The 27,624-nt window shown below is 43.2% G+C and overlaps 1 protein-coding gene across 1 annotated transcript; it reads left to right on the top strand.

Annotated features, from left to right (window-relative positions):
• The first annotated feature begins 273 nt into the window (after positions 1–273).
• LOC132405860 (tetraspanin-1-like) lies at positions 274–26,679 on the top strand. The gene is made up of 7 exons (XM_059990852.1): positions 274–330; positions 2,023–2,229; positions 4,078–4,152; positions 7,145–7,252; positions 10,248–10,373; positions 13,853–13,936; positions 26,552–26,679. Exons 1-7 carry the CDS (start codon positions 274–276, stop codon positions 26,615–26,617), a joined length of 723 nt encoding a protein of 240 aa, XP_059846835.1. The 3' UTR covers positions 26,618–26,679.
• Positions 26,680–27,624: the final 945 nt, after the last annotated feature.

Genomic DNA, 27,624 nt, shown 5'->3' with positions numbered 1-27,624 from the left:
TGCTCCAATCTGCAGAATCTCTTTTATCTCCTAACTTGCTAGAAATCTGGCCATTAAAGCTACATCCTTAACGTATCCCCCAACAATAAGGTCACCAAAGAATTCTGAGGCGGAGATCACTGCAATGAATCATTCTTGCCTGCTCTATTGAAGAGAATTCTCTTTTATTCTATTGAATTCTATTGAATGAATTCTCTTTTCAAAATAAATATATAGAATAAAATCAACTTTACTTTCTTTTGCTATCAGATAACACAACACACAAAGAAAGCGATGGTTTTATATTCAGCAATGAAGATATTAATATTCTCTTTCAATTGCATCACCTTTGTAAGTATATAAATGAATATTTTACTTGAAGTTCTTGTGCTACAGATTGGTGCAACATTATTGATAGACTGAAAGAGGGACAAAGTGGTATGATGCCCAGTTGTACAGTAAGCTATGCAAAGTGAGTCGATACTAAGCATAATCTTCCTGAAAATTCTGAGAAAACTCAGCAAGAAAAGTGCCCTTTAAACTTGTTTCCCTCACAGGAAATCCAGCATTAGGGGCATTATCTCCCAATAAGATACCATCCATTAATGATGGAGAGGAGGATGAATTCCATCTCCCTGGTCATGATTCCATCTACAATGCAGAGTTGTGTAGGCATTGGTTATGTTCCAGAGTCAGGCTGACAGGTCACTGGGCCGTAAATTAGTCCTGGTCTATGGAAAGCAAGCAGGGCCGTGGAACTGAGACCGAATCAGCCGTTATCCTGTTAAACGTCTGAGTGGTCTAATCCTACAGCTATTCCAACTGAAAACAACAGGATTGAGAAGGAGCCCGCTGTCAAGATTAGCATGTAGAACTTTTTTTTTGCTTTTTCCTTGTAGGTTAACTTTCCGAAGCTTACTTGTAATTTTTTTTTATAATCACCTATATACATGTAACAGTTCAGTGAATTTTCCAGTAGTTATGGCACAGTTTTTCCAGAAGCTTTTTAGTTTCCTGTCACCCAAGCCAGGCAATTTGATGGGTTAATTGTTGTCACTGGAAGTTTTGTTGTCTCTGATTGGAGCACGAGGTGACCATAACTGCATTTTCATCCGTTTTGTCTTTATTTTCTTGATGCTGCTTCTACTTGTTACGCTTTGCTCTTTGCTCAGCACACCAAAATTATTTAGGAATTAGTTTTATGCCTCATTCTTGCCTTCTGAAGAGACCTTGGACTGCAGAAGCATCAGGACCTAACGTGTCCTAAAAGATCAGGTATTCATGACGGAATGTAATTCACCAGCACATGACTATGGACTACTACCTCGATATTTCAACCAGCAGATCGATTACAATTTAGCTCCTTACAGCAAATTTAGCGTGCTTGGTTTTGATTTCCCAATGCCTCTACACTGTCCGTGGTAGAGGGAATCATGATCAGGTAGATGGAATTCATCCTCCTTTCCATTGTTAATTGATGGTCCCTTATTGGGAGATAATAACCCTAATGCTGGATTTCCCATGAGGGAAATATATTTAAGCACTTCCGCTGCCAAAATTCCTCAGAATTTGGCATTAATCTATTTGTAGATTTGATTTGAATGGAATATCTTTTATTTGTTTCTAAGTCATCGAGCCTGACTCTTCAGTGCTGCAGTGAGGAGGAGCAGCTCTGTCCCCTGTATCAAACACGAACTCAGTCCACCCTCCCAGGTGAATTTGAAGAACTCCATGTGACAGCTATAAAGAAAAAGAGAAGGCAAATTACTCCCAGTGTGAGGATCCTTATCCCCACAGCCAACATGCATCCCTCATTTGATATCCAACTGTTACTGTTGGTGTGAGATCACCCTGCGCACAAAATGGCTGCCACATTTCTCACGTGTCTCTCCATTGGCTCCAAAGTGTATTTGGAGACATTACGAAAATCAAACTGTAAATGCAAGTCTTTCCTCATGATGTGAATGACCTCTCTAAGCTAGAAACGAATACTCGTGTAAAAACACAAATCTTTTTCAGTGGTAAAGATTTTGTCTTTTCCAGATGGGAGGAACTGCCTTATTTGGAATGGGAGTCTGGATTAAAGTGGATGCTGGATATGTATTTGTAATCCTGTGGAACATATCAGTGCCCCTGAGGGTGGTAGAGAATGTATCGTACCTCTGCATTTTAATAGGTTCGCTGTTAATCATCATTGGCTTCCTGGCGTGTTACGGGGCACGGAAAGAAAACAAGTACATGTTGCTGACAGTGAGTATAGCGTTCTCTGATGCATCTTTTCTTGAGCAGCTCTCAGTTCAGCTAGCGGCTTAATCTAGGGGAAAGTAGCCTCCGGCCTGACCAAACTTAAGAAATCTTGTTTGTGTGGATGCTGCATGATGTGTTCCCCGTTACAAATCAGTACCCCGAAATAACAGACAGTGCATGATACGTGATTAAATGACTGATTTTTATAATTTTTAATTTGACTATATGGTTAGTAAAGAAACAAAAAAATGGGGACCATTCTCATTAAACAGTCTAATGCGCAAAGGTTGGAGCTCACGGTTCATTTGTTCCCCGTCTACCTCCTCTGAGCGTAGCGACCCTCAGACCCTCGCTCCAAGTCCACTCCGTCTGGCGGTCTACCAACTCTCCCCATTCGCAACTTCTCCCCCCATCTCTCCCCGACAGAAGTCCCTGCTCCCAGACCCACAAGAAAGAACAGCATGCCTCTCACTGGATGGCTTACAACCCAAAGCCCCGTTATCACGAGTCATAACCCAAACATTGCTGCTACAGAGGAACCATTACCTCAGCAGCGAAACCTTACAAGTTCAGGAACAGTCATTACCCCTCAGCTATCAGATTCCTGGATTGGAGTAGATAACTTCACTCACCTCAGCACTGAACTAATTCCACAACCTATGGGTTTATTTTCAAGGACTCTGCAATCTCATGTCCTTAATATTCAGTTATTACATATTATTACTTTGCTATTTTAATTCATTTTTGTGCTTGCACAGTCTGTTGTCTTTTGCACATTAGTCACTCGTCCACATTTGTTTCACTGATTCTGTTGTGTTTATTTGCATTTTCTGTGAATGCCCACAAGAAAATGAATCTCAGTGTAGTATATAGTGACATAAATGAACTTAGATAACAAATATACTTTGAACTTTGGTTGAATTGGTTGGTATTGGCATTGGTCTAACATGCACTAACAGTGAAAATCTTGTCTTGACACAGTGCATTGGCCGAGAAAAAGATGAAACAATAACAATGGAGAATAAAGTGTAAAACTGAACAAAAAAAGAGCAGCACAGGAAAATGATAAAGTTTACCTTATCAGAACAAGATGGATTGTGAGGCCAACAGTCCATCGTATCGTACAAGAGCTCCATTCAAGAGTCGGGTTAGCTTTGGGATTGAAGTTGTCTTTGAGTTTGGTGTTATGTGCTTCTGGCTTTTGCATCTTGTGCCTAACACGAGAGGGGAGAAGAGAAAATATCTGGAAACGTTATGTGTCTTCATGGTCCACTGTATTACTGTAATCACTTCAGAATAATGTAAGTCAGGTCAGAAATAAGTAGATTATATAGTTCTTAAAGAAAGCCAAAACCATAGCAGCATGGGAGTATAGTGGAAGCATAACCCTGTTACAGCTGACCTGGGTTCAATTCCATCGCTAGCTGTAAATCATTCTCCCAGTGACCATGTGCATTTCCTCCAGGCGTTCTGTTTCCCTCCCACATTCCAAACTCTATTCCGTTAATTAATCACATGGGTGTATTGAGTCGGCACGGAACTGTATCCCAAAATAAAATAAATAGAATAAAACACAACGTGCTTGAGTTGGTAGGTAAATTGCTGCTGTTGTGTAGGCTTTGGAGAGGGTGGAGGTAGAGGTAAGTGTGGGATTTGCCTTCCACCTACTTTCTTGGTGTTCAGTGCAGGATCCTGTTAAAGCTGCAAATGTGACAGATACACGCACCTTGAATTAAAATCTGTTTCTTTCTTACAAAATGTACAAACTTGTTACTTGGAAGTACTTTGAATTCATAAGATACCATTAGAAACGCAAACAGAATTGCTGATTTTTTCTATTTCTCCCTCCAGTTCTTCTTGATCATGCTCGTGATCTTCCTGGCTCAGCTTGTGGCTGGTATGACTTTCATGCTGTTTTCGAGCCTGGTAAGGGTCTTTGAAGTGAATGATTCTCTGATAAGGAAGTGATATCTGACAGGAAAAGAAATCTATTTAAGGATAGAGGATCAAGAATCAGCTCATGTCTGCCATGTACGTACAGTTACACGTGTTTGGAACTTGCTGTGGTGTGTTGGCAGGACATCCAACAAAAAACAAAATTCAAAAAGGATAAATAAGGAAGAATTATATAAAATAAATTTAGAGTATAAAGTACAGATATGGAATAAATATATAAATACCAACAATTATTTCTAATATAAACAGCGTTATTTTAGGTGCTTACAGTGCAGTGTAATTACTAAGGTGATAGCTGGAAGATGGGTGGACAGGATGACTAGAATGGTTGATCAGATTCGGCGATGCAGGTAAAGGTTGAATGAGAAATCCCACAGGGGTGTTGTGGCTTCAATGTGCTGAAGTTTGTCTGCTGGTGTACGTTGAGTTAGCTGTTCTTACTGAAGCTAACATTTAAGCAATTTCCGTCGCCTTTGGTGCGGAGGAGAAGGGAAGGGATTACAATTTGCTTTCTTCTTGTAAGTGCAAACCTGTCAGATATGAGCGGCTGTAATCTGGTATGGATAAACCAACTAATAATCCGGGTCAGTATTCACTCAGGAATAAACATTTCATTCTGAAAGATTCTTATATTTGATTACTGGTGAGCAAGGGAGAGGATTCCTCAGGTGTAAGTGCATTTGGAAAAGGAGGCAAGGGAAGAGTGATGACAGTTGGCCAAAAAACAAAACCATGCCGTTGTTCTCTGGGCAACATAGGCACACTCAGAGCTGTATCTGAGATCCAGGCTCAACCCTGACCTTTTATTTATTCATTTGTTTGTTTATTTTTAGAGATACAGCATGATGACAGGACCATCGAGCCCATTGCCAAATTACACCCGTGTGACCAACTAATGCACTAACCCATGTGACTTTGGAATGTGGGAGGAAACCTATGCTATCACAAGGAGAATGTACAAACTCCTTACAGGCGATGGTGGGAAATGTCTGTGTGGAAATTGCATGCACTCCTTGTGAATATTTACCTTCCAGGTGCTTTGGTTTTCTCCCAAATCCCAAAGTGTTTGTGTGTGTGTGTGTGTGTGTGTGTGTGTGTGTGTGTGTGTGTGTGTGTGTGTGTGTGTGTGTGTGTGTGTGTGTGTGTGTGTGTGTGTGTGTGTGTGTGTGTGTGAGTGTGTGTGTGTGTGTATGTAGTGAACTAAAGGGGTAGTTCACGAGAACGTGTGGAGAATGAGAAAAGGATTTAAAGTCAGTCAGTGGTTGACAGATATGATGGACAGAGAGGGCCAAAAGGGTCCGATTCACCTGATTCCAAGCTCGCTTTCTCTGTGACTTGTGACTCTATATACAGTACTTGATAAACCTTATCAACAGACTAAATTATTTTGCAAATTCAGCTTACCATTTAATCTCAAACAATTTCTGTGATAGCATGGAGTATTTTGTATTCCTTAATTCTAGATTTTGAAATTCAGATCTCATTAATATATTTTCTATGGTTTAGTTCATATGGATCCTAATCTTAGGATTTTCTCTGTGAATCTATGGGTTTACAAAGTTTATTCAATGACTACAATATCACAATAACATTTATACAATACCCAATCTCCTCTCTCTCCGGTTCTCCTTCCCCTCTTTTCTTTCTTCCATGGCCTTCTGTCCTCTCCAATTAGATCACCCCTCCTCCAGCCCTGTATCTCTCTCACCAATCAACTTCCCAGCTCTTTACTTCATCCCTCCCCCTCCCGGTTTCACCTACCACTTGTGTTTCTCCCTCCCTTTCCCCCACGTTTTAAATCTACTCCTCATCTTTCTTTTTCTCCAGTCTTGCTGAAGAGTCTCGGTCTGAAGCATCAACTGTACTCTTTTCCATAGATGCTGCCTGGCCTGCTGAGTTCCTCCGGCATTTTGTGTGTGTTGATATGATACTCAAGACTACATTAAGCAATACCATTACAACAACACTCTTAAGTCCCTGATGGTCCCATCACCCCTGGAAACCCCCTCAATACACCTGCTGATACCAGACACTCATTCTCCAGGGGCTGGGGCCTTGGGTGTAACCTCAAAAGAGGGGACGGTTATCGGATCAGGCTGGACACGCCGCTACCCAAAGCACATGACCGAAACTGATTTAATTGTGAGATTTTATCAGTGAACTATATCACAAAGGATACTAACAGATAAAAATAAACAACATGAAGTATCAGAAACTCGGTTGTCATAGCTGAAGTTGTAGATTACCTCCGTGACTATGATATTTTGTGGAATATGCCTCAATTAAATGGCCAACAAGCAGAATGCTGAGATTAAATCTACTCTTAGTTGTCGATTTACTTGGTACCTCCTGTACCTAATACAGTGACCATTGTGTGTATGTCAGTGGCCATCTGCTGCTGTAGGCTGTTCACTTCAAGTTTCGATGTGTTGTGCATTCAGCAATGTTCATCTACACACTACTGTTGTAACGTGTGGTTATCCAAGTTACTGCTACCTTCCCATCTTCTTGAACCCGTCTGGCCATTCTCCACTGACCCCTCGCTTTAGCAGTGTATTTTTGCCCACAGAACTCCACTGGATGTTTTTCTGTTTTTTGTTCCCTTCTCTATGAATTCTAGACACTGTTGTGCGTGAAAATCACAGGCAATTAGCAGTTTCTGAGATACTTAAACCGCCCCATCTAGCACAAACAAACATTCCACGGTCAAAGCCAATTAGATCCCATTTCTTTCCCCATTCTGATGTTTGGTCTGCATTCTTTTATGCATTGGGTTGCTAACGTCTGATTTGCCGATCAGCTATTTGCATTACTGAGCAGGTGTACAGGTGTACTTAATGAAGTGACCGCTGGGTGTATAATGCAGGGGCTTCCTATAAATATACCTCTGAGAGGTTTTGAGAAATTCCTTATGTTCACAGGTTCAACTTTTCACTTGATTCTTTATCACTCTGTTTTCCAGTCTGAAGTGTTAATGGACCATATTCAAAATTGGTTCCAGAAGTTCATTAAAAATGACTACGGTAGAGATAAGGAGATAACTGACACATTTGATAGTCTGATGCAAAAGGTAAGTAGTGAGACACATATTTTCTTAAAATTGCTAACAGTAAAATGCTGCAGATATTGGAAAACTGATAGAGAGCAAAAGCTAACAAATTCCCCTACTGGAGGGGAATCCAAATTTCCGGGTCATTTGAACTGGGAAAATTGCAACTTCAGTAAAATATAAAACACAGAGGAAGGGTTGAAGGGCAAAAGTGGTCAGTGAGAGGGCAGAGTCCAGCAGAGATTGTGTGAAGGGTGTTTGAGACTTCGGTGAAAGGGGAGCAGGCGTACACAGGAGAATGGAGAGCTCTCTAATCACAAGGTGAGAAGAAGAGTATGAATTCTGTAGATTTAAAATACCAGACTGGAGATGCTCAACATCTGTAAGTAAGTAATTAAGTGCTGAGCCCAGAGCGGTTTATATTCCCTTCAGAATCAGTAATATATGTCATGAGATTTTCTTCAGGACGGTTGTACAGTGCACAACATGAAATGTACTATAAATCATGTTAAGAAATATATATTTATAAAGATAAATAAATAGTGCAGAAATCTGATAGCGGAAGGGAGGGAGCTGTTCCTGAAACATGGAGAGTGTGTCTTCAGGCTCCTGTACCTCCTCCTTGATGGTAATAATGAGAAGTCCTGGTTTGGTGGGGGCCCTTAGTATTTCCGATTTTCAGCATCCGCAGTAGTCTAGTTAGGCTCCTAGAGTTATCAAAGTGAGTTTTGTTTTTCTGTATACTTTGTTGGGCAGAAATTTTCACCACGGAAATATGAGTTGCCCTGTCCACAAGAACACGCAGATGGTTGCATCATGAAAGAGCTTCATCAACCACAGCATTACTCTTCAGTTGATCATGGTTTACAAAGTAAAGGCCCTCACTTGGATGTGAATGGATGAAACCCAGTAAGCCGCCAGAGAAACATAAAAATAAATGCAGCACATGCTGGAAATTCTCTGTGGGGGAGAACCAAAATCGGATCGGACACCTTTCATCAGAACATAGATAATGGAAATGACAGCACAGTACAGGCCCTTTGGCCCATGATGTTGTGCCAACATCTTAATCTACTTTAAGGTCAATCTAACCCTTCCCTTCCACATAGCCCTCCATTTTTCTATCAATCATGTTTCTATCTAAGGATCTTTGAAATATTCCTAATGCAGGGGTTCCCAACCTTTTCTGTACTATGGGCCCTTACCAGTAACCAAAGGGTCTGTGGACTCCAGGCTGGGTACCCCTGCCCTAATGTACATAATCAGCTTCTACCACTACTCCTGACAGGGTATTCTATCCTCCACCATTCTCTGTCTAAAAACCCTACCCCTGATGTCCCTCCCCCTCCCTCCCTGCTCATTCTTTCCTCCAATCCCCATAAAATTATGCCCCCTCGTATTAGCCATTTCTGCCCTAGGGTAAAAGCCTCTGGCTATCCACTTAATCTATTCCTTTTATCATCTTGTACACCTCTAGCAGGTCACTCCTCATCCTCCTCCACACCTAGGAGGAAAGTCCTAGCTCCTGAACTGACCCTCCTAAGACAAGCCCTCTAATCCAGGCAGCATCCTGGCAATATCTCTGCACCCACCCAAATGCTTTCATATCCTTCCTATAATGTGGTAAGTTTGGAATAAAACAAACTTTCAGCTTCCGGGGTAATGAGGCGAACAAGGAAGAGGAGAGGGTGGAGACGAGGGGAATCTGAGTGACGGTGGTGCTGACTCAGAGGCTGGACAGTGCTCGTGAATGACAAGAAGGAGGTCTGATGATGACTAAGTAGGAAAAGAGGAATGAAGTCGGAGATTACTCCAAGATGAGAAAAAGAAAATACTCAATGCAGGTACTGACTTTCTGGAACAGTTGTGTTCAATGTAAGTGCTTTCCTAATGCTTTACATTGACCTGGAGCTCATGCTCAGCTTACTGGAGCCCTAAGTGACTTTCACAGATCTCAGGTGCCTTGGTCAAAGTCAGAGTTCCCTAACACATTCTTTAGCCTGTCACTTGCAACTTTCAGGGGAAAAATAGTTCCAGCTGGTTTCTTTTTTAGTCATGTTATGTTAAAACACAATTTCTAAAACATAAATACATCCCACTTCCTTTAGCTAATCACAAGAAGGCAATGCCCAGGGACGAGAATGAGGAGGTCACGTCCTGGTGCAATAGATATGCATTGGGCATGTGATTACAGAAATAATATATATATATATATACAGTAATTTATAGTACCTTTCTGTATTGTGCATTGTTCTTGTCCCAAAACCAACAAATTACACAACGTATGTCAGTGGCGTTAATACTGATTCTGACCGAGAACAAATAATGCATGATTTTCACTCCCAACTCTCTCAGCTTCTTTAGAAATCTTAGATAACAGAAAATGAGGCAGTGCAGACAAAAATGCTGCAGGAACTCACTAGGTCAGGCAGAATCTAGGGAAATGAATAAACAGTGGACATTTCGGGCTGAGACCCTTCTTCAGGACTGAGAAGGAAGGTTCAGGGTCAGTTTGGAAGCTAGATAGAAGGTTGATTAGTGAAGCCAGGTGGTGGGAAAAGTCAAGGGCTAGAGATGTAGGAATCTGATAGGAGAGGCGAGAGGACTGCAGGAGGGAGGGAAGAAGGGTGGGGAGAGGACCCACGGAGAAGTGATAAGCAAGTGAGAAGAATTAAAAGGTCAGAGTGAGGAATAGAGGAAGAGGGGTGGGGGGGGGAATTTTTTTTTTAACAGGGCAGAGAAATCTATATCCATGCCATCAGGTTGAAGGCTACCCAGCCGGAAAACAAGATGTTGCTCCTCCACCCTGAGGGTGGCTTCTTCTTGGCACAAAAGGAGGTCGTGGGCCGACATTGTCAGAATGGGAATGGGAACCGGAATTAAAATGTCTGGCCACTGGGAAGGTCCGCTGGTGCCGGTTGGAACAGAAGGAGTCCTCCAATTTATGATGAATGAAAATTCTAACACTACAAATATCTTTAAATAAGCTAATTATTCAAATGTTTCTCCCTTCCAGTTCAGATGTTGTGGAATCATGGGCTATATCGATTTTGAAAACTCATATTTCACCAACACTACAAATACTTACCCCGGATCATGCTGCTTCAGTTCTGGTCCTTGCATTATACCTCATAGGGTGCAGGTACTGTATACATTTTTAACCCTTTAGAAATCTCTGGATACTGTGGATTCGTATTAATTAGATCATAAGGGAACAATGCATTTTGACCCAATTGAGTGGCTGCCTCCTATTAGCTTAAGGTTCATAGTAATTAAAAAGGTATAAAAAAAAGTTAAACCGCCATTTAACTGAGTAACAAGTTGTGCAATTAAATGCAGAACAAATTAGAACACTACTGAACACTACAGTGCTATAATACTGTGTTGTAGCGGCGTGCTACACGCAGCGCTAAAATTACGACACGGAGTCGGTAACTGCAGTCGAAGGAAAAAACTTTATTCGAAAACTTCAGCCTCACTTTTAAGCCTCTGTCAACCGGCCCCCCATGGCGCAGAGGCTCCAAAGCCCTGTGCTCACAAACCCCCGTAGGCTATCTAATTGTGAGTCGGTTCGGATGCGCCAGGAAATGGGTCGCCACAGTGTTATTGACGAGGAATTCATTCAGTGGATGTTGCTGTGTTCTTTTGACTATAAATGAACAAAATCAGCATAGACACCTAGTGTAGATAATAGACTGCCTTCATACTGCGCACTTGATAATTGCATCCTCCAAGTCTTCATCTTCATTGTATCATTCAAGGTGATTGTCGATACCTTCAAATTCTTTGTAGTTTCTAACTTGTTGAAGTGGTGAAATCATTTCATTTTCACCCTTGTCTGTTTCTGGCATCTCCAAGCCTGAATGCTTGCAATCTTAGTGAGCAAGACAGTTCTCTGTTGTCTTGCTATTTATTTCTTGCCAACTATCAGTGACAAACATTAATGCTTTTTGAACACAAATGCACACAACTGATGGTATTTAAAAACTCTTTGTTCTAAGCACGGTGTAGTGCCTGACAGTCACCTGAATGCACATGACTGGCACAAGTTAGAAACCTTGTGGCAACGTTCTCCGGTCCCGATTAAAGTGGTACAATGTCCCGAATAAGGGGAATCCCAGCTATTTTCTTGATTACTTCTTGTTCTTTAAGAGTTGTCCCAAATAAATGGCTGCCCCAATTAACGTCCCAATTAACTGATGGCCCAACTTGTATCCACTGAATTTGAATCTTCAAGGAAACTGTCATACTCTTTTAAAGGCCTTTGGTTAAAGCAGTGAAAAGCAGAGGCATTATCATCAATCATATCACTATTTTAATAATTAGAAACAAAAGAGAGTATGCAGTTGCTGTAAATCCAGAGTAGCAAGCATAAACTGCTGGAGGAACTCAGCAGGTCAGGCAGCATCTATGAAAATGAATAAACAGTTGACATTTTGGACAGAGACATTTCAAAGTTCGAAGCACAAAGTTGATTTATTATTGAAGTATAAATATGTCACATATACAACCCTGGGATTTGGTTTCTTGTGGGCATTCACAGTATGTACAAGGAAACACAATAGAATCAATAAAAAAACTACACCAACAAAGGTGAACAAACAATCAATGTGCAAAAGACACAAAGCTCTGCAAACAGAGAAAGGAAAAAAAAACTATAAATATTGAGAACACGAGATGAGGAATCCATGGGTTGTGGGAACAGTTCAGTGTGGAGGTGAGTGAAGTTGAGTGAAGTTATCCCCTTTGGTTCAAGAACTCAATGGCAGAGGCTCATTTACCTTCTTCCTGATGGCAGCCAGAAGAAGAGAGCAAGACCTGGATGGTGGGGGCCATTGATGATGGATATTGCTTTCCTTGACAGTGATCCTTGTATGGTATGCATCTTCCACCCATACATCAGATGTCTGTGCTAGATCAGAGCATCCCCATTGGTCACAGGATCCCACTGCTTTCCATTCATTTATCCTGCTGAAGGGTTTTGGCCCGAATTATCGACTACTTTTAACAGTCTCAGCCCCAAACATTGACTATTTATTCCTGTCCTTAGATGTTGCCTGAACTGCTGAGGTCCTCCACCATTTTGTGTGTGTTACTCTGTGTGTGTTTTCAGCATCTGCAGATTTCCTCTTGTTTGTGATCTGCAGGATTTCTTGAGCTTATATTCTCTTATTTGAAGACCCATCTACGCCAGAGGCTATTTATAATAGTTAATCAACCTATGTGGGCGGAAACCAAAGGAAACACCTGATTAAAAAGAAACTGTACGATGTCCACACCAACAGGTCAGCTGTGAACCTATGACACTGGAACTGTGTAGGAACCTGCACTAATGTGCAACCCCAGAGTTTCTGCTGTCGATTGAACCCACAATCTTCTGCCTCCAAACTAAGCCAAGGGTGAAAATCAGCCTTGTACAACATAGGAGTGGAAGTTTCCAGCTCAGTCCCATAATCTGTAGGTTAGCAGAGTTCATCCAAACTAAGAAAAAAAAACAAAAAGGATAAAAACAAAACTTGAAATCATCAAACCATTTGATGGCCTCATTGATCCCTTCAGTGTTTTACTGTTTAAAGTGAGGCTTAAACAAGGCAGTCTATTTTCACACAGAGGATGCACAAAACCAGAATGAAATCTTGACAAGTTAACCTAGTTCTTGCTGTTAGTGAATGATAATTGTAGACCAGGGAACAAGTGGGGTATTCTAGACAAAACCCATTTGATTCTTACATTTACCAGCACAGAACTTCATTACTTAAAGTCTCGTTCAAAACATGCTGCCAACAAGAATCCCTATGGTCCCACGTTGCAGCTCAAACCCACCATGTGACTCAGAGGCAAGAGCATCATCTTGAGCCAGTGCTACAGGAGGTGTGCGGAGCCTCGTTCAGGAAGGAGGCAGCGGGCTAACTGTAGTGCTCATCTCATCAGATCATGGGTTTTGTGAACAAAAGGCAGAATCAATCGGAACTATGATGAGTGCCACAGTTCTAACACTGACCTGGCAATCAGCCACTGAATGAAGTAAATATCTTTGACAAGAAGCAACCAATTCAGATCTTAAGGAGATCCATGTTAATGTTCCTCTTGAAAGAGTAGAAATGTGGCAAAGCTGAAAGATGATCCTCTTTCTGGGATGAGCCCAGTTTTTGCCCTATTAACTAATTAAGTGTTAACTTAATTCCAGTGGGGAGAGGGTCTCTGTGTAGTTTCATCAACCATCCTGAAATCCCTGGGAGACATAAAGCTTGGCAAGAGTTCTAGGATTCCTGAAATCTCGGCAGAAGTTCTCCTCAAAAACCTATCTCAGCCAGCGTCTGTCAATAGGTCCTGTTTTGTTTTAATTAAACCATCAAGAATGCAAGTGGTATACAGCTGGTTGGCACACTCTGGGCAAGAGTAGCTGGTACATTGGTGTTGCTCGCAGTTCACATCCCAGTTCCCTGTTCCTGACAATGGGAGCGCTGCCAGAAGCAGGCGATTGGAAATGCTTCCCTATCATACACCTCCTGCAATGTTTCCAGTTGTAGGATTTCTGTATTTTGATATCTTTTAAGGGAGGAAAAAGAGGGCAAGGAAATGAAGCCAAACAATTGAAATAATATTTTCTATTTCTTCCAGAGTTGCAATAACTTGTTACGGAACTTTCTGTGGAAAAACCTTACTCTGTTTGGTATGTTTGCCTTGGGAACAGCTCTATTTGAGGTAATGTATTACAGTCGCAAAGTGAAAATATTTACAGTGGAATATTGACTATGTGTGGCGCTAAGGGGATTAACTAATTAGATGGTACTCAGTGACTGATTTATTCAGCACCTCCAGTGCCTAATAAAGCGGCCACTCCACTGAGTGTATGCTTGTGGTCTTACGGTACTGTAGCCCATCCACTTCAAGGTCAACCTGTTGTGCATTTAGAGATACTGTTCTGCACACCGCTTTTGCAGCACACGATTATGTGAGTTATTGTAACCTTTCTGTCAGCTTGAACCAGTCTGGCCATTCTCCTCTGACCTCCCTCATTAACAAAGCATTTTCACCATGGAAATGATGCCCACTGTTCTCCATAAACTCAAGAGATTGTGGTCCATAAAAATCCTGGAATATCAGCAGTTTTTGAGATACTCAAACCACCCTGTCTGGCACCAAAAATCATTCTACAGTCAAAGACCCTTAGATCAAATTTCTTCCTCATTTTGATGTTTGGTCTGAAAACAACTGAACTCTTACACCATAAATACATGCTTTAATGCATTGAGTTGCTGTCACATGATTGGATGATTAGATATTTGCATTTACTGACCTAATAAAGTGGCCACCGAGTGCATGTCAACCCTGCATTCTCTCAAAGAAAGAAAGAAAGCAGTAGTGATTGGAAATGGTTAATATATAAAGAGGACTGATGTACATTTAATTGAAGGGAGCATTGTTAAGAAGTTTGAGGACAGTTCAGATATTGGCAGCGTAGCTTGTGATGAGAAAGGAAAGCTTAAACTGAGGAAGATATCGATTGGCTGTTGTAGTGGAGCAGAGGAGGCTGGGACACGGCTTGATGGAGATTCAGAAAGGCACAGCCAGAGTCGGATAATTAATGTAAGAGTTTTAAGGTGTGGGAGAAGATTTAAAACAGATCTGATATATACAGTCAGTGGTCACTTTATTAGGTACACCTGCTTGTTAATACAAATATCCGTCAGTGTTGAACCTTGAAGCGGGTGGGGACAGTGGCAGAAGATCACAAGCATATGTCCAGCGGGCATCTCACTAGGTACAAGTACAGTGACCACTAAGTGTAAACATTGATGTAGAACATTACAGCATAGTGGAGTCCCATGTTGTTTTGCCAACATTTTAACCTACTCTCAGATCAATCTAACCCTTCCCTCCCACAAAGCCCTCCATCTTTCTATCAGCTATGTGCCTATCAAAGAGTTTCTTAAATGACTCTAAAGTATCTGCCTCTACCAGAACCCCTGGCAGGGCATTCCACACACTCAGCACTCCCTGTGTTTAAAAAAAACTCACCTCTGACAGCCCTCCTATACTCCCTTCCTTCATATTAGCCATTTACACCCAAGGAAAGCATATCTGGCTTTCCACTCGATCTATGCCTACAATCATCTTGGATCATCCTCCTTCACTCCAAAGAGAAAAGCCTAGCCTGCTCAACCATTCCTCATAAGGCGTGCTCTCTAACCAGGCAGCATCCTGATAAATCTCCTCCGCACCCTCTCTAAAGCTTCCTATAATGAGGTGACCAGAATATTCCAAGTGTGGTCTAACCAGGATTTTATAGAGATGTAAAATTATCTTGCGGCTCTTGAACTCAATCCCCCAGCTAACGAAGGAAAACACACCACATGACTTACTTATTTGGGCCTTTAGCTCCTCAGTGGAGCATAGGACTTCGATGACTGCGTCTCTCCATCATCCTTGGAAGCTGGTAGCATAGTTCATCAACACATCCATTGTGCGGTGGATTGGCCTGTACAGCATCACCATCTCTATCTAAGAAGTTAATTTTTAAAAAGAGAGTATTTGGTATTTGACATTAGCTTCTAGAGGAGGTGGTGTAAGAATGTTTAAGAGGCAATAGGACTAGTACTTGAATGAACAGGGCATAAGTGGATCTCGAATTAATGCAGGGAAGTGGGAATAGTATAGATAAACATGGTGGTTGGCATAGATGTGGTGGGCTCTAGGGCCTGTTTCTATGTTGCACCGTTCCATGATTATGACTAGTCAGGCAGACAAGAAAATGACAATGGAATTGAGCCTGGAGAAGGGAGGGTCATACAGTCTTAACATGGACAAAGGATCTTCTACCCAACAGGCCATGGCAACTGCATGGAACAGTTGCCTCTCAGGTCCATTCTAAATCTTACCCCTCTCTCTCTAAACCTACGCCCCTTAGTTTTGGACTCCACTACCCCGGGAAAAGATAGTTAATGCCCACCCTATTTATGCCTCTCATAAGTTTAAAGCACTTGCATGAGTTTGCTCTGTTTCCTCCTTCATTTCAAAGAATAAAAACCTATCCAACACAAGCTCTCCCAATAACTCAGGCTCTCCAGTCCTGACAATATCCTTGTGAGCCTTTTCTGCACTCTTAACCACGAGAGGCAAAGCATCTGGGGAGGGTAAAGAAGCAAGAGAATAGTTCATCACTGATAAATGTAAAGGGAAAGTGTCCTGGGCGATGGGGGTCCTAAATGATGCATGTCACCCTTTTGAAACATCACTTTTTGGGCATGTCTTCGATGCTGGGAGGCTAGTGCCCATGATGGAGCTGGCCAAGTTTACAACTTTCTGCCACTTTTTTTTAATCCTCTGCAATAACTCTTCCACACCAGATGGTGGTGCACTCAGTTAGAATGCTCCCCATGGTACATCTGTAGATATTTGCGAGAGACGTACCAAATCTCCTCAAACTCTGAATGAAATATAGTCGCTGTTGTGGCTTTGCTGTAATTGCATTAATATGTTGGGCCCTGGATCGATCTTCAAAGTTGTTGACACTCAGGAACTTGAAGCTGTTCACCTATTCCACTGTTGATGCCCCAGTGAGGACTGGTGCCTCTTCTCTCGGCTTTCCCTTCCTGAAGTCCACAATCAATTCCTTAGTCTTACTGAAGTTGAGTGCAAGTTTGTTACTGTAACGCCACTCAACCAGCTGCTCCATCTCACGTCTTTATGCCTCCTCATCACCATCTGAAATTCTGCCAGCAATAGTTATGACATCGACAAATTTATAAATGGTGCTCAAGCTGTACCTAGTCCCACAGCTGTGGATGTAGCAAGAGAAGAGCAGTGGACTAAGTGGGCATCCTAGAGGTGCATCAATGTTAAAGGTCAGTGAGGAGGAGATGTCATTTCCAATCTGCACTGACTGTGGTCTCCCGATGACCAAGTCAAGAATCCATTTGCAGACTGAATCCAACAAGAATCCAGCTGTACAAAGGTCCAGTTTTTGGAGCTTGTTGGTTAGCACTGAGAGTATGATGGTGCTGTTTGCTGAAATCAATGAACTGCTTCATAAAAAGAGGTTTAAAGTGTTTACAGTGCAAAGCAGTGAAGGGCTGACTGGAATCAGATTAATTGCCCGGGGGGGGGGGGGAGCTTTTAAGGATGGGCACTGTCCTGCCAATACTTCTCCTGCTCATTTCTTTGTCCTGGCCACAGACAAGGCCTGCAGCGATGGTAGACCGCAGCCAAGGACCACTTGTGCTGATCTGACAGTTCACTGAAGTTTTTGTATATTTTGTGTATCTTTGCATGTCAATCAATAGAACACCAGCACAGCAATGTCTAGGATATTTAGGTTTAGTTGCAAGACTCAAAATAGAGAGAGGGGAAGCTTTACTAGTTCTAATGAGCTGTAATTTGGTTATGGCTAAAGAACTTCATACAGTTCTGGTCACCATATCACAGGCAGGATGTGTTTGTCTCAGAGAAAAGATTTTGAAGATATTCTCAAAGCTGAAGTCAATTAGTTGTGAAGAAACGCCAATTAGATTCAGTTTGTCTGTTGAATAATTTGTTGAATTTATAGATGAGGAAACCATGAGAAAAAATTAAGCCTCAAAGGTTATTGCCATGAGAGAAATTAACGTTTAGCTCATTGTACATTGTGGGTCTGCCACAGCCAAAACAGAGTTGGTGAGGAAGCTCTTCCCACTTCAATAGCTGACAGAACTCTAACACCAGTTTACAGGCTGAAATCTACTCACACATACAGTACTGTGTGAAACGTATATATATCTAAAGCGCTAAGACTTTTGTACGGTACAGTATTTGTCAACATAAAATAGAGAGAGCAAGATGGTAAATCTGGCAGGAGGAAATGATGTTGGGAATGTTGAGAGTGCAGTGCCACAGGAGGGATGTGGGACAGGTGGCAGAGGAGTGCCTGCAGAAGGGGGTGTCAGGGTACATACACACCCAGCCCCAAGCCCCAGCAAGGTCATTTGATTCCGAACCATTAGTTTATTGGTGACTATGCAATGTCTCTCGAGTGTTTCCCATTCCCTTCCCTCTCCCTTCCCCCTTTTCCCAACCATGATTCCCCTCTCCCTGCACCCTTCCCACTCTCAGTCCACAACAGAGACCCATATCAGAATCAGGTATATCATCATTCACATATGTCATGAAATTTGCTTTTTTATGGTGGCAGCTATACAGTGCAATACATAACATTACTACAGTACTATGCAAATGTTTTAGGCATCCTGGCTATATATATACACACACACACCTAAGACTTTTACATGAAATGGGCTGGTTGCTACTTCTTGGGTTTTCATTGGCACAATTGTCCTACATACAGACCAGGCCATTCATACAAATACCAAACCCACCTCACCCCCCCCCCTCCCACCCCACTCTACCCACCAGGCCAGCATTGGCTTTAATAACATGTAAACCTGGAGGTCTACATGTTATGTTTTCTTAAATTACAGTAACAATTAATGTATCTGGAATATGCTTTACTGGTAATAATGGTTTTATCTAAGATGTCTTCCATTGTTCTTGGGTCAATCCTCACTCAGAATTAATTTGCAACTCCACCTCCCTCTCTGTTGGTTTCACCGGAACTAACCCCCCCCCCCGCCACCAGTTACTGATCCACCTCTCATCCACCAGCCAGGAGTGCCCCAACTTTCTTCATGGGATCTGCATTGTGGGAAGGGTCTTCCACAACATGAGGCCTGATGAATAGCTTATGTCTAAGGTCTGTGGCAGTACTGATTTATGTTCCAAAGTTCCAAATTCTAAATTTCTAAGTAACTTCAGTATTAAAGTACATGTATGTCACCATATACAACCCTGAGATTTGTTTTTTTGCAGGCGTATTCAGTAAATCATAGAATCAATGAAAGACTGCCACCCAATAGGACAAACAACCAATGTGAAAAAGACAACAAATTGTGCAATAAACATCAAGAACAGGAGATGAAGAGTCCTTGAAAGTGAATCAATAGGTTGTGGGAACAGTTGAGGGGCAATAATTGTTCCTGAACCTGGTGATTCCTAAGGCTCCTGTACCTTCTTCCCGATGGCAACAGTGAGAGGAGAGCATGGCCTGGGTGGTGCTTGATGATAGATGCTGCTTCCCTGCGATAGCACTCCGCGCAGCTGTGCTCAGTGATGGAGAGGGTTTCGTCAGCAAGCACTTGTATAAAATAATCTTTCGCTTCCTTCATACTCCCCCATCAATTACATTATTTAACTTCTGCCCTATGATTCTTATCCAATTCATGTTCAAAGCTGTTGCTTGTTTCCAAAGGGATTTTGAGGACTTCAGGAATGAAACTATTCTAAGTGTTGAACTTATTAAGACATAAGTTTTAACTTATGTTGCTAACAATTAATGCATTTATTCTCAGCTATTTAAATATTCCAAAGAGGTTTCCTATGTGTTCAAAGTTTGATATATTTTAATGCCAACGGGTTTGGGGTTGATGTTCTTGTTGCTGTTTCCGTGATTAGTTTTTTTCTGCTCGTGCGGTTGGGGATGACGTTCTCGTTGCCGTTTACACGATTTGTTGGTTTTTGTGCGAGGGAGTGTTGATGTGTTTCTTTGAACAGCTTCCATGGTTTCTTTGTTTCATGGCTATCTGGAGAAGAAGCATCTCAGAGTTATACATTGCATACATTCTTTGATAATGATGTACCTTGAATCTTAAAGAGAGATGAGGTTTGGAAAGGGTGTCCCATCAGAACATGTCAGATTCTTGCAAATATACAAATTTGAATAATTCAGTCTAAATGGTTCAATCAGTAAACAATCATGTTCCATGGAATTGTTGTTGTTGTTCGTCCTTCGGAGTTGAAGACGACCATGACTTCTGTCAGGTGGAGGGTTTGTGACTGTGGGTCCGGAGGTGACTGGTGAGGCCAATCTGTGGGACACATGAGGGTAGGTGCTGCAGTGGAAGTGGAGGTAGCTCGAGCCCTGCGCGCATCGCGTTTCCTCTGAGCCTCTGCGGTGTGTCTGATTTCTGCTGCATGCGCTCCTTTAGTGGTCCTGCTCCACCAGGTTGGGCGGTCCAGAGCAAGTGATTCCCAGCTACTGGGATTGATGTTAAGGTCTTTGAGGGCCACTTCGAGACAGTCTTTGAAACGTTTCTTCTGCCCTCCAACTGAGAGCTTGCCCTGGCTCAGCTCTCCATACAGCAGCTGTTTTGGTAGTCGACTGTCAGACATCCTGACGACATGGCCAGCCCATCTGCCTTGGGCTTTCTGTAAGAGGGTGTAGACGCTGTGGGTGCTAGCCCGCTCCAGGACCTCCATGTCTGGGACTTTGTCCTGCCATCGTACGTGGAGAAGTCTGCGGAGGCAGCTGAAGTGGAAGTGGTTGAGCTGTTTAGTGTGTCTGCTGTAGGCAGTCCAGGTCTCGCTGGCATAGAGGAGGGTGGTGAGAACCACTGCTCGGTAGACCTTCAGCTTGGTGGTAAGGCTGAGTCCTCTCCGCTCCCATACATTCTCACGGAGTCTCCCAAAGGCGGCACTGGCTTTGGCAATACTGTTGCTGATCTCTGCATCTATGTTCACCGCTCGTGATAGAGTACTGCCCAGATAAGTAAAGCTGTCGACAGCTAGTAGCTTCTGCCCCTTTACTGTGATGTGTGGTTCCTGGTAGGGCTTTCCAGGTGCGGGCTGGTACATAACTTTGGTCTTTTTGCTGCTGATTGTAAATCCAAAGTTGTCACAGGCTCGTGAGAAGCAGTCCATTTCTCGCTGCATCTTCTGCTCTGTGCTGGCGTTGAGGGCGCAATCATCAGCGAATAAGAGGTCTCTGTCGACGGTCTCCTTTACCTTTGTAACAGCCTGTAGACGCCGGAGGTTGAATAGCCCATCACCAGTCCTGTATCTGACGTGTATACCATCCTGACAATCGTGGAAGGCATCATTCAGCATAGCAGAGAAGACCATGCTAAAGAGTGTAGGGGCGAGAACGCATCCTTGCTTCACACCATTCGTCACTGGGAAGGCTTCTGACTCGTCACCATCATCCAAAACTTTCACCATCATGCCATCATGGAACTGCCGAACAATCGTGATGAACCTGCTAGGGCAGCCAAACTTCACCATTATCTTCCATGAGCCATCTCTGCTGACCGTATCAAATGCCTTGGTCAGATCGACGAAGGTCATAAAGAGTTCGCTGTTCTGCTCTTGACGTTTTTCCTGGAGTTGGCGTGCAGCAAATATCATGTCAACAGTTCCACGCTCTCCACTGGCTTTCTGGGAGGAGACCTTGCTCAAGGTGTTGGAGAAGGTGATTAAGCAGGACGCGAGCCAAGATCTTCCCAGCTATGGACAGGAGGGAGATGCCTCGGTGATTATCACAAGACTGGCGGTTGCCTTTCCTCTCGTAGATGTGGACTATGCTGGAATCTTTCAACTGTTGCGGGACCTTTCCTTTGTTCCACATAGACTGGAAGAGCTCAGTCAGCTTCTGCATCATGAATGGGCCTCCTGCTTTGTAGACTTCAGCAGGGATTGCATCTGATCCTGGTGCTTTGCTACAAGAAAGCTGCCCAATGGCTTTTCTGACTTCTTCTGTCGGGAGGTTGTCAAGGTCCAGGTTGATCTCCACCTGAGGTAGGCGAGCAATGGCCTCATCATTGATTTCAGCAGGGCGGTTGAGGACCTGGTTGAAGTGTTCAGCCCATCTCTCCAAAATCTCTCCAAAATCTGCTTTTTCTCTGTCAGCAGCCGAGTCCCATCTGCGAGGAGCCAGCGGACTGAGGTCCATACATAGCCTTCAAAGCGTCGCTTTGTGTCGTGACTGTCTGCGTAGCCCTGGATCTCATCGGCCTTATTGCTGAACCAGACATCCTGCTTCTCACCGAGTTTCTTCTGCACTTTCTGTCTTGCACTGGTGAAGGCATCTGTCTTTGCTTGTGATGTGGGATCATTCTGGTGCGCTCTGAACAGTCGGTGTTTCTCTGACAACAGTGCCTGTATCTCCTCGTCATTCTCATCAAACCAGTCTTGATGTCTATGGATTGCTGGTCCGAGGTGTTCGAGATGCGGTTGACCGCATCTCTGAAAGCCGTCCACTGCTCTTCAATGCTGGTGTGGTCATCCTGGGGTGTGTCAAGCAGCCTGCTATCTAGGTCTTCACGAAATTCTTCTGCAACTACGCTGCTCTTCAGCTTGGAGACATTGAGCCTCTTTGCAGTCTTCTGACCTTGGGGTCTTCGCACAGGCAGGATGCAAAGTTTAAACTTGGACACTATGAGTCGATGATCCGTCCAGCAGTCGGCACCACACATGGCCTTTGTCACTCTCACGTCTTGCCAGTCCCTCTTTCTGGTGATGACATAGTCGATCAGATGCCAGTGCCTAGAGCGTGGATGCATCCAAGATGTCTTGTTACGGGTAGGGAGGCAGAATAGGGTGTTGGTGATGACAAGGTCATGCATAGCACATGTCTTGAGGAGCAGCAGCCCATTGCTGTTACACTTGCCAATACCATGTCTCCCAGGAATCCCTTCCCAGGTCCAATAATCTGTCCCCACTCTGGTGTTAAAGTCCCCGAGGACAATAAGCTTCTCTGACTGTGGGACTGCTGCTATGAGGGCGTCAAGTTCTTCATAGAACTTATCTTTGATGTCATCTGGGTTGGTCTTCGTTGGGGCATATGCGCTGATCAGCGTTGCACTCCTCTTATTGCCAAGTGGGAGCCGAAGCGTCATCAGGCGATCATTGATGCCCTCTGGAAGCTTGGCAAGTTTACGAGCGAGGTGGGATCAGATGGTAAATCCAACGCCAGCCTCTCGTCGTTCAGTGCTGCTGCGACTGCTCCAGAAGAAGGTGTACCCACCACCACATTCTGTAAGCTGGCCCTTGTCTGCTAGGCATGTTTTGCTGAGTGCTGCAATGTCCACGTTATAGTGGGCTAGTTCTTTGATGTCCAGTGCTGTTCTTCTTTCTGGTCTGACAGCCTTGGTGATGTCAAGCAGAGTTTGCATGTTCCATGTGCCAAGGTTGAGAACCTTCACTTTTGTCTTCTTTGTAGTTCGACCGCTGAGTGGGATCCCCGCCAGCTGCGGTGTGCTGGCCAGGGTAAGATGAAGCAGGCTATGTTTGAGGCACCTTTTCTAGCCCCCTTCCTCCATGGAGGTGAGCAGAGTGATTCCTAAAGAGGACTGTTCAGACACCCAGGGGGCTGCCGAGCTCCACTGCTGCTTCATTCCAGCGGAGAACGACCCAATGCCCTGGGCCGCCTGTGTGCAGGTTTGTGACTACAGCTTCCAGTGTATCCACACCTGCTGCTTCGCCACTCGCCCATCGCCACAGGACTTGAAGTTTTTTAGCGGAATGGGTTTGGAGTCGTGACTTGCGCTTGACTTGGATTAAAGTGAGGGAGAGTTGCGCAAATCGTCAGCCTCACTCTCTCGTCCCGACCTATCTGTATCCAGTTGCAAGACGGAGTCGAGATGGCTGGAGATAAGTCGGGATGCAGTGGATGGCTAGCAGTGTCCTACGTGTCTCACTTGCGCTCCACAACGCTTTGCTGGGTCCGCCTTTCTACTTGTTGGACCGTCAAGTGGTAGTCTCCTCCGCATAGTCCGCCGAATCCAGTCTTCGCACGCGTAGGTAGACAAGCCCTAACTCACCGAGGGTTTGAGGTCCATCGGCTACCCTCACCAGGTTTTGCCGGCCAGTCGAAGCCGTTGCCCGGGGTGTGGCCGCTGTTGCATGCAAACAGCTACGAGGAACCACTGGTCGGAGCTGAGTGTCAGGTGAGGACCAATGTGGACGAACTACTCAGAAGAGTACGACGTGTTCCCCGTCAGAGGTACTACCTCTCCCTGACACCCCATATACCCCTGTTCCATGGAATACCGTTCATAACACTCCAGAGGTGAAAATAGAGAAATATCTTCACCTCTTTTCTTGAGCTGTAAATCAATGATTTAGATGATGCTGGTGGCTGTGATGGAGGCGGAAACAATAGGGTCTTTTAAGAGACTCCTGGACAGGTATATGGAGCTTAGAAAAATAGGGGGCTATGGGTAAGCCTAGGTAGTTCTAAGGTAAGGACATGTTCAGCACAGCTTTGTGGGCCGAAGGGCCTGTATTGTCCTGTAGGTTTTCTATGTTTCTATGTGTCTTTGAATCAATGGCTTTTTTGCCAAGTTTGCAGGTGATATGAAGACGGGTGGAAGAGCAGGTAGTGTTGAGGAAACAGGTAGGCGCAGAAGGACTTAGACAGATTAGGAGAATGGGCAAGAAAGTAGCAAATGAAATACAATGTTGGAAAATACATGGTCATGTACTTTGGTAGTAGAAATAAATGTGCTGACTATTTTCTAAACAGGGAGAAAATCCAAAGGTCTGTGATGCAAAGGGACTTGAGTGTCCTTGTGCAGAATACCCTAAAAGTTAACTTGTAGGTTGAGTTGGAGGTGAGGAAGGCAAATGCAATGTTAGCATTCATTTCAAGAGGTCTAGAACACAAGAGCAGGGATGTGATGCTGAGGCTTTATAAGGCACCCGTGAGGGCTCACCTTGAGTATTGTGAACAGTTTTGCTCTCTTCATTTAAGAAAAAATGTGCTGGCTTTGGAGAGGGTCCAGAGGCGGTTCAAAAGAATGATTCCAGGATATCATACAAGGAATGTTTGATGGCTCTGGGCCTGTACTCACTGGAATTAGAAAGGTGAGGGGAGATATCATTGTAAATTTTTGAATCTTAAAGGCCAGGACAGAGTAGATGTGGAAAGGATGTTTCCCATGGTGGGGGTGTCTAACAGAAGAGGGCACAGCCTCAGGATAGAGGAGCATCCACAGAGATGTGGGGCTGTTTCTTTATCTAGAGGGTGGTGAATTTGTGGAATTTATTATTACAGGCAACTGTGGAGGCCAGGTTGTTGGGTGTATTTAAGGCAGAGATTGACAGGTTCTTGATTGGACGTGGCATCAAAGGTTACGGGGAGAAGGGCAAGGAATGGGGTTGAGGAGGGGAGAAAAGGATAGCCAAGATTGAATGGAGGAATAGACGTAGCCTAATTCTGCTCCTATGTCTCATGGTCTTAAACATCTTGAAGTTAAATAAATAAACAAGTCTTCAAATCAAGAAGTGTTGAGGATTTTTGCAGTGGCCACTTAGGAACGACATTAGTTGTTTTTCTGCCTACTTCCCTCAATAACTCTCCGCTCAGTAAATGTGGCATAAAACTATGGTATATTTCTATCTGAAGTCTTCTCTCCCCAGAAGTTCTAAAGGCGGGTACAATTATGACATTTAGAATTATAATAAAGGTTTAATATCACCAGCATGTGATGTTCGTTAACTTAATAAATACATAATCTATCAGAGAGAAAAAATAAAATAATAATACTAAATAAACAAGTAAATCAATTACATATATTGAATATATTTTTTAAAAACATGCAAAATCAGAAATATTATAAATTTTAAAAAAGTGAGGTAGTGTCCAAAGACTCATTGTCCATTCAGGAATCGGATAGCAGAGGGGAAGAAGCTGTTCCTGAATCGCTGAGTGTGTGCCTTCAGGCTTCTGTACCTCCTCCCTGATGGTAACAGTGAGAAAAGGGTATGCCCTGGATACAAGTACATGGATAGGAAAAATGTAGAGGGATGGCTAAACACAGGCATGTAGGACTACCTCAGGTAGGCAACTTTGTTGGCATGGATGAGTTGTGTGGATGGGCCTGCTTCTGCACAACATAGCACAAAGACTCTTAGATAACTTATGTTCACGATTTATTCTCTTCAACATTTGCATGTTATTATTTGCACGTTATTTATTTGGCATTTCCCCATTCTCCAAAGGTAAAATACAATGCACAGCTTTAAATTAAATAAATGCACAAAGGATGCACCTGTTGTTTTATAAGACCACCCTCAGGTTGGAGGAGCAACACCTCATACCTTTTGTGTGTGTGGGAGAGTTGATGTTTTTCTTTGAATGGCTTCCATTGTTTTGTGGCTAACTGGAAAAGACAATTCTCAGGGTTGGATACTGCATACATACTTTGATAATAAATATATATTGAACCTTGAACTTTATACTCAATCTGGGTATAATCCCACCTGAGGGCGAGAACATTGATTTTTCTAATATTTGGTAATTATTTCCCCCTCCCCTTTCCCTCTTCCTCCATTCCCCACTCAGGTTCCACTCTTACCTCTCCTGTTCCCCCCACCTGCCTATCCAGTACTGATGAAGGGGTCTTGGCCCAAAATGTTGATCATTTATTGATTTTCATAGATGCTGCCTGACTTGTTGGGTTCCTCTGGCATTTATTGTGCCTCACATATTTTATTTCTTCAATTTTACAGATCGGAGCAATGGCCACATCCATGATAATGTACTGTCAAGTCAGAAAGAAGCTAATCAAAACATGAGAATGGAGAAAAAACTATGCTTGCAACACTAGTTAATTTATGGTTTCTTCCATTTGATTGCATTTATGTAAAGAGAGAACATTGCTAATAAACAAAAGCTTTTCAGTCATTGACTATCACACTTACAAAGCGCATTAGACCATTAGATATAGGAGCATAATTAGGCCATTTGGCCCATCAAATCTGCTCTCCTGATCCAATTTTCCTTTCAGCCCCAATCTCCTGCCTTTTTTTCTTCATGCCCTCAACAATCAAGAAGCTGTCAACCTCTGGCTTAAATATACATGAAGACTTGGCCTCCACAGTTTCCTTTGGCAATGAGTTTCAGTTTCACTACTCTCCAGCTAAATAAATTCCTCTTCATCTTCATTCTAAAAGGACACTCCTACATTCTGAGGCCATGTCCTCTGGTTTTAGAATTCTTCCATCATAAGAAACATCCTCTCCACATCCATTCTATCAAAGCCTTTCACCATTCGATAGGTTTCAATGGTCACCCCTCGTTCTTCTGAATTCTAGTAAATATAGGTCCAGAGTCATCAAACGCTCTTCTTATGATAAGCCATTCAACCCTGGTCATTTTCATGAACCTCCATTGAACCCTCTCCAGTTTCAGCACATCCTTTCTAAGATAAGTGGCCCAAAACTGCTCGCAATATTTCAGGTGAGGGCTCCCCAGTGCTTTATAAAGTCTCAACGTTACATCCTTATTTTTTTATATTCGAGTCCTCTTGAAATGAATGCTAACATTGCATTTGCCTTCCTCACCACAGACTCAACCTGCAAATTAACCTTTAGGGAATCCTGCACAGGACTCCCAAGTCTCTTGCAACTCAGTTTTTTGTACTTTCTCTCCATCTGAAAACATAGAAACATAGAAAATAGGTGCAGGAGTAGGCTATTCGGCCCTTTGAGCCTGCACCGCCATTCAGTATGATCATGGCTGATCATCCAACTCAGAACCCTGTACCTGCTTTCTCTCCATACCCCCTGATCCCTTTAGCCAA

Source organism: Hypanus sabinus, chromosome 16 (assembly GCF_030144855.1).
Source record: "Hypanus sabinus isolate sHypSab1 chromosome 16, sHypSab1.hap1, whole genome shotgun sequence".
NCBI classification, from domain to species: domain Eukaryota; kingdom Metazoa; phylum Chordata; class Chondrichthyes; order Myliobatiformes; family Dasyatidae; genus Hypanus; species Hypanus sabinus.
The sequence above is the reverse complement of the archived record's forward strand: the minus strand, read 5'-3'. Positions and strand labels throughout refer to the sequence as shown.

Excerpts from the sequence above, each read along its gene's own strand:
- LOC132405860 (XM_059990852.1), top strand. The coding sequence starts at position 274 with ATGGTTTTATATTCAGCAATGAAGATATTAATATTCTCTTTCAATTGC. Across the intron at positions 2,230-4,077 it reads ACAAGTACATGTTGCTGACA|TTCTTCTTGATCATGCTCGT; the intron begins GTGAGTATAGCG and ends TTCTCCCTCCAG. Across the intron at positions 4,153-7,144 it reads TCATGCTGTTTTCGAGCCTG|TCTGAAGTGTTAATGGACCA; the intron begins GTAAGGGTCTTT and ends TCTGTTTTCCAG.